The 13,046-nt window shown below is 45.2% G+C and overlaps 1 protein-coding gene across 5 annotated transcripts in view; it reads right to left on the bottom strand.

Moving 5' to 3' along the window:
• MEAK7 (MTOR associated protein, eak-7 homolog) overlaps positions 1-13,046 on the bottom strand; it is a 39,484-nt gene that overhangs the window by 24,883 nt on the left and 1,555 nt on the right. For 4 of the 5 annotated variants that reach the window (XR_011377000.1, XR_011376999.1, XM_060289379.1 and 1 more), the window contains exon 2: positions 2,965-3,142. Coding sequence is in view for 3 of the 5 variants with exons in the window: in XM_060289379.1 (XP_060145362.1) it covers positions 2,965-3,117 (153 nt within the window). In the remaining 2 variants the exon portion in view is untranslated. Of the gene's footprint in view, positions 1-2,964; positions 3,143-10,845; positions 11,056-13,046 lie in introns of those variants that run through there. The other variant, XM_060289378.2, reaches the window with a different exon arrangement.

Consider the following 13,046-nt stretch of genomic DNA (forward strand, 5'->3'; position numbering starts at 1 on the left):
TCATCTTGGCCGTCAGACTCTTCCATCATCTGTTCCCATCCTGCCCTCCAGACTTCCCAGTCTCCCCAGACTGGCTGTGTCATTCCTGCCTCTGGCCATCGTCTGCTCTTCACTCTGCTTACAACATGTCCTCAATTCTAGATTCTAGTAGCTGTCATTTGCATGTCTAAATTTATTTCCATATGGAACATACGGTCTGTGTAGTGCTAAACTGGCATGCTCTATACTATGGACTTCCAAATATATTAGCTAGCGTTATCAATCTGAGTTCTTTGTGCTCAGTATGCATTGGAAAGGGGGGGGGAGGATAAATTGGGAGATTGGGAGTGACATATACACACTACCATATATAAAATAGATAACGAATAAGGTCCTACTGTACGGCACAGGGAACTACTCAAAATTCTGTAATGACCTATATGGGAATAGAAGCTAAAAAAGAGTGGATATATGTGTAACTGATTCACTTTGCTGTACAGCAGAAACTAACACATCACTGTAAATCAACTACACTCCAATAAAAATTTTTTAAAATTTTAAAACTCTAGTTCATGGGACTTCCCTGGCGGTCCAGTGGTTAAGACTCCACGCTGCCAATGCAGGGGGCATGGGTTCAATCTCTGGTCAGGGAACGAAGATCCTACATGCCACACAGCAAGGCCAAAAAATTAAAAGAAAAAAATCTAGTTCTTAATCGTCTTGCCAGTAACGTTCTGTAAATATCCTCTTCTCTTTGACTCCAGCATCAAACCTGATTTTGTCCAGGGATCATAAATACAGGGGGAGACAAAGCAAACCATGAACTAAATCAGCGAGGTCTGAAAACGGAACTCTCCTGTAACAATTTCCCGTGTCTACACGGTCTGTGACAACATCAATATTCTGTATTTCTTGTAAAGCAGTCCCCACCCTCATTGCTCAAAAAGAGTTTTCCTATTTCTGTCGGTGTTTCCAAAGTTCCACTGGAAGAGAAACCTCTAATTCGTTCCCAAACGAACCTTTATTTGGTTGCCAAGGTTTTCTGACCAACTTTTCACCCTATTTATCTTTTTTTTTTTTTTTTTTTTTGCCGCATTGGGTCTTCATGGCTGCGCGCAGGCTTTCTCTAGTTGCAGCCAGCGGGGGCTACTCTTCGTTGCGGTGTGCGGGCTTCTCATTGCAGTGGCTTCTCTTGTGGAGCATGGGCTCTAGGCGTGCAGGCTTCAGTAGTTGTGGCATGCAGGCTCAGTAGTTGTGGCTCGCGAGCTGTAGAACGCAGGCTCAGTAGTTGTGGCACACGGGTTTAGCTGCTCTGCGGCATGTGGGATCTTCCCGGACCAGGGCTCAAACCCGTGTCCCCTGCACTGGCAGGAGGATTCTTAACCACTGCGCCACCAGGGAAGCCCCACCCTATTTATCTTGATAAACACCTGTGAACGTTGTCACGAACTCAGCAGTTAAGTCCCTAAGTGGCCTGTCTTGTTCTGTCTGCTCCAGCTTAGTGGGCGACCCAGCAGACTGGGGTGCTTTTGGTCTAGTGGAGATACACATGATACACACACACACACACACACACACACACACACACAAGCTGTAACCCCAATAACCTCCCTGGCCAGTTTCCTCAACTATAACGTGAGTATGTTGGGGGGATCCCCAATGCCATCCGCTCCTATTCTGCATGTCCTAAAAGAGGAGGCTCTCCTCAGAAAACTAAAAATAGAGCTACCATATGATCCCACACTCCTACTTCTGGGCATACATCCAGACAAAACTATAACTCAGAAAGATACCTGCACCCCTATGTTCACAGCAGCACTACTGACAATGGCCAACACATGGAAACAACCTAAGTGTCCATCGACAGATGAATGGATAAAGAAGACGTGGTGCATATACACAATGGAATACTACTCAGCCATAAAAAAGAATGAAATAATGCCATTTGCAGCAACATGGATGGACCTAGAGATTATCACACTAAGTGAAGTAAGTCAGACAGAGAAAGACAAATACTATACGATGTCACTTATATGTGGAATCTAAAATATGGCACAGAAGAACCTATCTACAAACCAGAAACAGACTCACAGACATAAGAGGTCATACTTGTGGTTGCCAAGGCCGAGGGGGAGTCAGGGAGGGATGGAGTGGGAGTTTGAGGTTAGCAGATGTCAACTATTATACATAGGATGGATAAACAACAAGGTCCCACTATATGGTACATGGAACTATATTCAATATCCTGAGAGAAACCAAAATGGAAAAGAATATAAAAAAGAATGTGTATATGTGTATAGCCGAGTCACTTTGCTGTACAGCAGAAATTAACGCTACGTTGTAAATCAACTATAGTTCGATAAAAAACTAAATTTGAAAGAGGAGCCTCTGAAATGTCTTCACACATTGCACTGCCCAGGGGGATGGGCTGATGAGGTCTCTTTGCTGTTGTCTCGCTCTGTCTGAGCACCCAAACCACCCAAACACGTGGCTAAGAGCCCCATGGAACGGGGCCAAAAGATGGGTAAATGGGCAGTTCTCACTCGTTGTCAGGTGAATCTTGACTCTGAAACTTCGTTATTTTGTTAGGAAAACCACCAAACTCCCAGGACGTCAAACGCTTACGAATCCTAAAGGCCAAGGTGGACTTGAAACTTTGCAGTTATTGGACCCACAAATACAGCTAAGGGCAGCCTATCACTCGTCTGGAGGGAAACCGGCGACAGTGGTTCAAGAGACAGGAAGAGGCCAGCCCCTCTAGTCAACCTCAAGTGGGAAAAGTCCCCCAAACACTGTGATACGAAGGCTGAGCAGAGCAGCTACAACACGGACCACGGAACCCACAAAGCTGAAAATAGGTACTATCTCTCCCTTTCTAGAAAACACACCCCTCCGTGTTCCCACACCTGTCTTACGGGAACAGACAGCCAATGTTGGCCTGACCCCTCCCCAAACTCAACATGAACTTCTGACTGTTACTCTTGCCTTCAGTGCCTGTAGAGAGAAGGATCTGGGCGAGGTACTGGAGCGGAGTTCCGCCGACGACAGAGCATCAAACAATCTGTCGATCTCGGCCTGCTCCGCAGGAAGAAACCGCGGGGAGAGACTCTGCCCCGAGAGGCTCTTGCTATTCCCCATCTGTCCTGGTAGCTGGCAGGAGTCTCTGCAGAAGGAAAGTTCACACCCAGTTAGCAGGGAAATCAAGAGGTAATCATCACAGAAAATAAACATCGATAATTACATGGTCAAGGTAATCAATACTGACCTCCTTGCAAAATGCAGCTACAACACGTCAGAGCTATGTAATGTTGTTTCAGTGTGGCAGAAATTAATGGTCGACACAAATAAAGTGGGAAAACCCAATTCTAATTCTTCTGACTGCCTGAGGCCTGCTCATAATTGCCAACCAAAAGTCGATTTCTTTATTCGAAAACAGTTTCTAAGCTAATGTAACTAAAATGTAGAAGAATCAGGATTTCAATCTAAATATTTATTTTTTAAAAGTCTGAGTTGAAAAAATAATCTATAAGGCTGGATGATCACACACATTTTAAAAAATCAACACCCTGCAAATATCACCTAGAGAGCAGACGTGCTATTAGACATGTTTTTCCCTTTGTGATCCTGGCTCCACCTGGCTGGCTGTATGGTCTTGGGCAAGCGACCAAAACTCTCTGTGCCCCAGTTTCCTCGTTTGTAAAATGGGAATAATCACAGCCCAACCTCAGACGGCTGTGATCATGGTTGGCCAAAGCTGTGAGATCAGGACTTCCCCGGTGGCACAGTGGTTAAGAATCCACCTGCCAATGCAGGGGACACAGGTTTGAGCCCTGGTCCGGGAAGATCCCACATGCCACCGAGCAACTAAGACCATGCGCCACAACTACTGAGCCTGTGCTCTAGAGCCCACGAGCCACAACTACTGAGCCCCCATGCCACAACTACTGAAGCCCGTGCACCTAGAGCCCATGCTCCACAAAAAGAGAAGCCACCACAGTGAGAAGCCCGCACACCACAACAAACAGTAGCCCCCACTCGCCGCTACTGGAGAAAGCCCGCATGCAGCAATGAAGACCCAATGCAGCCAAAAATAAATAAATAAAATTAATTTATTAAAAAATAAAGAAGTAAATAACATACAAAGGAATTCCCATAACGTTATCAGCTGATTTTTCAGCCGAAACTCTGCAGGCCAGAAGGGAGTGGCAGGATATACTTAAAGTGATGAAAGAGAAAAACCTACAACCAAGATTACCCAGCAAGGATCTCATTCAGATTCAAGGGAGAAATCAAAAGCTTTCCAGACAAGCAAAAGCTAAGAGAATTCAGCACCACCGAACCAGCTCTACAGCAAATGCTAAAGGAACTTCTCTAGGAGGGAAACACAAGAGAAGAAAAGATCTACAAAAACAAACCCAAAACAATTAAGAAAATGGTCATAGGAACATACATATCAATAACAACCTTGAGTGTAAATGGATTAAATGCCCCAACCAAAAGATACAGACTGGCTGAATGGATACAAAAACAAGACCCAAATATAGGCTGTCTACAAGAGACCCACTTCAGACTTAGCGACACATACAGACTGAAGGTGAAGGGATGGAAAAAGGATATTCCTTGCAAATGGAAATCAAAAGAAAGCTGGAGAAGCAATACTCATATCCAATAAAATAGACTTTAACATAAAGACTGTTACAAGAGACAAGGAAGGACACTACATAATGATCAAGGGATCAGTCCAGGAAGAAGATATAACAACTATAAATGTTTATGCACCCAACACAGGAGCACCTCAATACATAAGGCAAATGCTAACAACCATGAAAGCAGAAATCAACGGTAACACAATAATAGTAGGGGACTTTAACACGCCACTTACACCAATGGACAGATCGTCCAAACAGAAAATAAATACGGAAACACAAGCTTTAAATGACACAATAGAACAGTTAGATTTAACTGATATTTATAGAACATTCTACCCAAAAGTGGCAGAATACACTTTCTTCTCAAGTGCACATGGAACATTCTCCAGGATAGATCACCTCTTGGGTCACAAATCAAGCCTCAGAAAATTTAAGAAAATTGAAATCGTATCAAGCATCTTTCCTAACCACAACATTATGAGATTGGAAATCAATTACAGGAAAAAAAACTGTAAAAAACACAAATACATGGAGACTACACAGTGTGCTACTAAATAACCAAGAGATCACTGAAGAAATCAAAGAAGAAATAAAAAAAAAAAAACATAGAAACAAATGACAATGAAAACATGACGATCCAAAACCTATGGGACACAGCAAAACCAGTTCAGGGAAGTCTATAGCAATTCAATCTCACCTCAAGAAACAAGAAAAATCTCAAACAATCTAACCCTACACATAAAACAACTAGAGAGGGGCTTCCCTGGTGGCGCAGTGGTTGAGAATCTGCCTGCCAATGCAGGGGACACGGGTTCGAGCCCTGCTCTGGGAAGATCCCACATGCCGTGGAGCAACTGGGCCCGTGAGCCACAACTACTGAGCCTGCGCGTCTGGAGCCTGTGCTCCGCAACAAGAGAGGCCCCGATAGTGAGAGGCCCGCGCACCGCGATGAAGAGTGGCCCCCGCTTGCCACAACTAGAGAAAGCCCTAGCACAGAAACGAAGACCCAACACAGCCCTAAATTAATTAATTAATTAATTTTTTAAAAAAAACAACTAGAGAAAGAAGAACAAAGAAAACCCAAAGTCAGTAGAAGGAAAGAAATCATAAAAATCAGAGGAGAAATAAATGAAATAGAAACAAACAAAAGAGCAAAGATCAATAAAACTAAAAGCTGGTTCTTTGAGAAGGTAAACAAAATTGATAAACCCTTAGCCAGACTCATCAAGGAAAAAAGGGAGAGGATGCAAATCAATAAAATTAGAAATGAAAAAGGAGAAATCACAATTGATACTGCAGAAATACAAAGGATTACAAGAGATTACTACAAAGAACTATATGCCAATAAAATGGACAACCATGAAGAAATGGACAAATTCTTGGAAAGGTACAATTTTCCAAGACTGAACCAGGAAGAATTAGAAAATATATCTTAAAAAATATAACTATTTTTGATAAAAAATATACCTATCACAAGAAATGAAATTTTAACTGTAATTAAAAATCTTCCACCAAACAAAGGTCCAGGACCAGATGGCTTCAGAGGCAAATTCTATCAAACACTTAGAGTAGAGCTAACACCTAATCATTCTCAAACTCTTCCAAAACATTGCAGAGGGAGAAACACTCCCAAATTCATTCTATGAAGCCACCTTCACCCTGATACCAAAACTAGGAAAAGATATCACAAAAAAAGAAAATTACAGACCAATATCACTGATGAATATAGATGCAAAAATCCTGAACAAAATACTAGCAAACAGAATCCAACAGCACATTAAAAGGATCATAAACTATGATTAAGTGGGATTTATCCCAGAGATGCAAAGATTCTTCAATATATGCAAATCAATCAATGTGATACACCACATTAACAAATTAAGGAATAAAAACCATATAATAATCTCAACAGATGCAGAAAAGGTTTTTGACAAAATTCAACACCCATTTATGATAAAAACTCTCCAGAAAATGGGCAAAGAGGGAACCTACCTCAACATAATAAAGGCCATATATGACAGACCCACAGCAAGCATCATACTCAATGATGAAAAACTGAAAGCATTTCCTCTAAGATCAGGAAAAAGACAAGGATGTCCACTCTCGCCACTCTTATTCAACATATTTTGGAAGTCCTAGCCACGGCAATCAGAGAAGAAAAAGAAATAAAAGGAATACAAATTGGAAAAGAAGAAGTAAAACTGTCACTGTTTGCAGATGACATGATACTATACATAGAGAATCCTAAAGATGCTACCAGAAAACTACTGGAGCTAATCAATGAATTTGGTAAGGTTGCAAGATACAAAATTAATGCACAGAAATCTCTGGCATTCCTATACACCAACAATGAAAAATCAGAAACAGAAATTAAGGAAACAATCCCATTTAACATCTCAACAAAAAGAATAAAATACCTCGGAATAAACCTGCCTAAAGAGGCGAAAGATTTGTACTCAGAAAACTATAAAACACTGACGAAAGAAATCAAAGATGAAATAAACAGATGGAGAAATATACCATGTTCTTGGATTGAAAGAATCAATATTGTGAAAATGACTATACTACCCAAAGCAATCTACAGATTCAATGCAATCCCTATCAAACTACCAATGGCATTCTTCACAGAATTAGAATGCCATTACAATTCGTATGGAAACACAAAAGACCCCGAATAGCCAAAGCAATACTGAGAAAGAAAAACAGAGTTGGAAGGATCAGGCTCCCCAACTTCAAACTATACCACAAAGCTACAGTAATCAAGACAGTACAGTACTGGCACAAAAACAGAAATATAGATCAATGGTACAGGACAGAATGCCCAGAGATACACCCACGCACATTTGGGCACCTAATTTACAACAAAGGAGGCAAGAACATACAATGGAGAAAAGACAGCCTCTTCAATAAGTGGTGCAGGGAAAATTGGACAGCTACATGTAAAAGAATGAAATACACTCCCTACCACCATACACAAAAATAAACTCCAAATGGATTAAAGACCTAAATGTAAGGCCAGACACTATAAAACTCTTAGAGGGAAACATAGGAAAACCACTCTTTGACATAAACCACAGCAAGATCATTTTTGACCCACCTCCCAGAGAAATGGAAATAAAAACAAAAATAAAGAAATGGGACTTAATTAAACTTAAAAGCTTCTACACAGCAAAGGAAACAGTACACAAGGCAAAAAGACAACCCTCAGAATGGGAGAAAATATTTGCAAATGAAACAACAGACAAAGGATTAATCTCGAAATATACAAACAGCTCATGGAGCTCAATATCAAAAAAACAAACAATCCAATTAAAAAATGGACGGAAGACCTAAATAGACATTTCACCAAGGAAGGCATACAGATGGCCAAGAGGCACATGAAAAGATGCTCAACATCACTAATTATTAGAGAAATGCAAATCAAAACTACAATGAGGTATCACCTCACACCAGTCAGAATGGCTATTAACACAAAATTTAGAAACAATAAATGCTGGGAAAGGTTTGGTGAAAACGGAACCCTCCTGCGCTGTCGGTGGGAATGTAAATTGATACAACCACTATGGAAAACAGTACGGAGGTTCCTTAAAAAACTAAAAATCGTATTACCATATGACCCAGCAATCCCACTACTGGGCATATATCCTGAGAAAACCATGATTCAAAGAGAGACATGTACCACAATGTTCACTGCAGCACTATTTGTAATAGCCAGGACATGGAAGCAACCTAAGTGTCCATCGACAGATGAATGGATAAAGAAGATGTGGCACATAGATACAATGCAATATTAGTCAGTCATAAAAAGAAACGAAATTGAGATATTTGTAGTGAGGTAGATGGACCGAAAGTCTGTCATAGAGTGAAGTAAGTCAGAAAGAGAAAAACAAATACTGTATTCTAAGGCATATATATGGAATCTAAAAAAAAAAAAAAAATGGTACTGATGAACCTAGTTGCATGGCAGGAATAAAGAGGTAGACATAGAGAATGGACTTGAGGACACAGGGTGGGAGAGGGAAGCTGGGGCAAAGTGAGAGTAGCACTGACATATATACACTACCAAATGTAAAATAGTTAGCTAGTGGGAAGCAGCAGCATAGCACAGGGAGATGGGCTCGGTGCTCTGTGATGACCTAGAGGGGTGGGATAGGCAGGGCGGGAGGGAGGCTCAAGAGGGAGGGGATATAGGGACATATGTATGCATATGGCTGATTCACTTTGGTGTACAACAGAAACTGTATTGTAAAGCGATTATCCCCCCCAAAAGATCTATTTATAAAAACAAAAGATAAAAAAAAAATAAACTCCAGGTACCAAAAAAAAAAGTGAACAATTCAGTGGCATTTGGGACATTCACAACATTGTGAGACCACCACCTTTATCTAGCTCTAAAACGTTTCCATCACCCCAAAAGACAGCCCACACCCATGAGCGGTTATTCCCCATCCCCGATCCCGCAGCCCCTGGCAACCACTAATGCGCTTTCTCTGTGGATTTGCCTATTTCGAACATTTCATGTCAATGAAATCATCCAGTACACGGTCTTTGGGGTCTGGCTCTTTTCACTCAGCATAATGTTTTAAAATTTCATCTGCATGGTAGCACGATCAGTACTTCACTCCTTTTTGTGGGTGAATAATAATTATGGTAGATGGAGATGCCGTCTTTGGTTTATCCATTCGTCTGCTGATGGACATTGGGGGCTGTTTCTATCCTTTGGGTGTTGTGAACAGTGCTGCTGTGAACATATGTGTACATGTACTTGTCTGAGTCCCTGCTTTCAAATTTGGGGGCGGCAGGTGCTATACCTAGGAATGGAATTGCTGGGTTGTATAATCTGATGTTCACTTTCTGAGGAATTGCCAAACTATTTTCTGTTTACATTCCCAGCAGGAAAGCATGAGGGTTCCGATTTCTCCATATCCTCTCTGACATTCTTGCTATTTTTCCATCTTTTTAATCCAGCCATCCTGGCAGGGGTGCCCATCTGCCCCAAACAGGAAGCGTCCAGCAGAGGGCTCCTTGGACAGGAGCTGTAGCGCACTTGCAAAGGCTGCTGGAAACGGGTGCTTGTGCAGCCCAGTTTGGGGCTATCACTCACGGGCCACCTGATCTAACTGGTTCCAATTCTCAAGTTTTTCAGCAGCCTAAGAGCCAAGAAGGAAAACTTCCGGCCCTGGGCTCAAGGTCCTGCCTGCGTGAGGCTTTCTTCATGTCTAAGATACAGCGAGTGGCACCACCGGGTGCCTGGTCCCCTCCAGGGGGCACGGCCCAAGCAGCCATGCCAAGGCAGACCCGTCTTGTTTGTCAACTTTTCTAAAAGCCCCAAGAAACAACCTGATCACGTAGGACTGGATGAGGAGACGAGCCATCATCATTTGATTTTTAACTACCCGCCACTTCCGGAAGAGAGGAGGAAAGAGTGCCAAGCAAAGGCAGAAAAAAGGTACGAACATCACTGACGCTGCAGTTAATTTAATATATTCTGCCAACTGCCAAGCCATGCTCTTAGTATTAAGTGTCTGAAATCCACGCCTAAGAGAAATCACAATAGAAAATAGGTCGGTGCCCCCTGGCTATCGACAAGCAGGAGTACGCGTGTGGTCAGAGCTGCATTTCCAACCCAAGGCAGCGAGGAAGCGCGGGGTCTCGGTGAGAGTGTGAAGGGGGCTGCTTTCTTGGAAGGCTCAAAGAAGGGGCTAATGCCATTCAGTGACTGGGTAGCTTAATCCTTTTCATCGAGGATGCAGGAGGAACAGAGAAGGGCTAGGGTGATAATTAAGAAGGACGCTGCACTGTTCTGTGGACCTGAAAGCAGGCTGCAGGTCATTCTGGGACCCCGCACAGTGACCTGATCTGTCTACACAGCATGATTTTGCTTTCACTGGGTTCACCCCCGCTTTACTTCCATTAGCGATACATCACGATGGCTTTAGTCAACAGTATTTTTAGATTCACACCCTTCCAACCAGGGAAATTCAAGATTCTCTCAAAATCTGTGTTAATTTGTCAAGTCACCAAAAGATCTGTCACACAACTCTCCCTGCGTCCCTCCCTTGTTATCCTGCTGAAATCCTGGAAATGGTAAATGAATTAAAATGTACCCTAGTGAAAGCTATTTCGTTCTCAGGGTCTTCCTAGCAAAGATCACCACGTTTCTTCACTTCATCTAGAAAACCTTAACGTTTGTGACATGAGAAGGTCCCTGACTCACCTAAACTCTGGAAGAGATGGCGGCCTTTTGAACACCTGCGGGGAAAGGTTTCTGAGATGTCAGCACAGCTTCATATCAGAGCTGGACCCTCCAGGCCGGTGACAGCCGTGCCCACCCGGGTGGGCTCCCAAGGCCGACCTGGCGGATGCGTGTGGTCCCCTCGGAACGTCAGACACCAGTCTCTGTGGACAGTTCCCTTCTGCCCGTTGTCTGGCTCAGAGGACCCTCTTGTCCACCTCTGCACCCCTCATCATCTACTCAGCCTCAGGTTCCACGACTACCCAGCATTCCTGACTTTCCTAGAACCGACTGCTGCCTTAACTGACGGGGACACAGGTCCCTCCTTACTCACTCTGCTTGCGCGGCACCCACACCTGCACGCCTGACTCACCCACCGCAGAATCTGAATGCCATTAAAGAGACTGCCGCACGGCCACCTGGCCAGCACCTGAGTCAGCCTGGTACACGCACGCATGGGGACGTGCCGGTCCAACAGCTATGTTGTTCCCCACCCACCCCTCGGGTGGACGGCCTGTTCTCTCACCAGCTCGTGAGATCCCGTGTGCTCACTCCAGGAGGTCGGCCTTGCCTGGGTCCCTCACGTTCGGGCCCCAGGGGACTCACTCCCAGACCCCAGGCACTCAGGGGCCCTTGGATCAGTGCCACTCACTCCACCACCCGTGACCAGTCCCCTGCCCACCTCTGTACCCCATGGTCCACCAGGCCTGGGCCACCAGGGAGAGCTCACAGCAAGGACAGGGGCTCCATCTACATGCCGCACCTCAAACTCCCCACATCCTGGGAAAACATCCTTCCTTCTCAAAACCAAGGAATCGCTCGACCGGGGGATACCAGCCTCTTTTAGGGGGACGTCTGGGGCTAAGAGGCTGCCAACACGTAAATGCTTCTCCTCAGTCATTCCCAGATGCTCCATGACTGAGCAATCAGGGCGACCAGGGGCAGTGCACTGAGAGGTCACGGGGCCTGCCCCCTCCAGCACACTGGCCTTCCTGACATCAGCACATGCATCTAATCCCTTCAACAGACAACTCAGTGTCTCCTAGGCCAGGCCCCCGTCAGAGGGAGAGCAGACAGAAGCCTCAGAAAGGCCCAGGGCCTGCAGGAGCGTCCCGTCCAGCAAATGCTGCGGGGATCGGCAGGGATAGGGCAAGAGTGGAAAATGTCCCAAAGGACATGTTCTGGCTGGGTTTTCCGGCACCCACAGGTGGTTCACCCAGGAAGCAGGGACAGTGCACACAAAGGTGCAGGGTGACACCGACATCGTCCAGGCGAGGTCTGGTGTGCGGAGGGGGCCAGAGGGGTCTACAGAGCAAGGCGGCCTCATCTGCCTCCACCCAGCCACTCACTTCCAGCCCATCCCAGCCCCCTCCTCTGTCCCACCGGAAACAGGCTCCTCCACTGTTGTCTGGAAACAGCAGCCTGGCCTCCTCAGGGTCCAAATGCCTTCGAGAAAGGACCAGAGCTGGGCGAGGTGCCCACAGGGAGGACCATAGGGCAGAAATGCACAGGAGAGGTGCGGCCCATCGGCATGCATGCGGTAGGCTCAGGGCGGCCCCTGGAAGAGATGCCAGGGAAGGCCCAGAAGCAGGGCAGCTGGCAACACTGGCTTTTCTTCTAGGAGGAGGAACTGCTATGCCCTCAAGCAGGAGCCACCGGCCTGGAGCCAACAAAAGGTGGAAGGAAGGGCAGCCTCTCAGACCATGCCCCAGGCCCCTGGCCCACCATTCTCGGTGTCCGCAGGGCACTGGTAAGAGGACACATCTATAGACAGCTCCAAGGACAGCCCGCTCCTGTTAAAGAGCTCCACACGGCGGGATGAAGTAATGGCAGTGGTACAGCGTCCCCAAGTTCCTCCAGCCTGGACTCCATCGTTTTATCAGGCCTGAAATCTCTTTAATCAACTTTGGGGAGGAACTGAAGGCCTTTGATGCGTCCTTACTTCTCCCCAGATGCATATTCCTGAACTTTCTTTCAGTCCCTGGCCATGGTTTTCTCACGGGACTGTCCTGGGTGCACCTCGATATGTGCCACAGGCTTTTTTTTCCAGGCAAGCTGTGCATAAAACAACCCAACGCTGGCCTGAGTCTCCTGCAGGTTTACGTATATCACATTCTCTTTCAAGAGGACGCGCCTCAGTGTTCCTTTAAGATTGCTAACCCCAGCGGTTCTCAACTGGGGGC

Source organism: Globicephala melas, chromosome 19 (assembly GCF_963455315.2).
Source record: "Globicephala melas chromosome 19, mGloMel1.2, whole genome shotgun sequence".
Lineage (NCBI taxonomy): Eukaryota > Metazoa > Chordata > Mammalia > Artiodactyla > Delphinidae > Globicephala > Globicephala melas.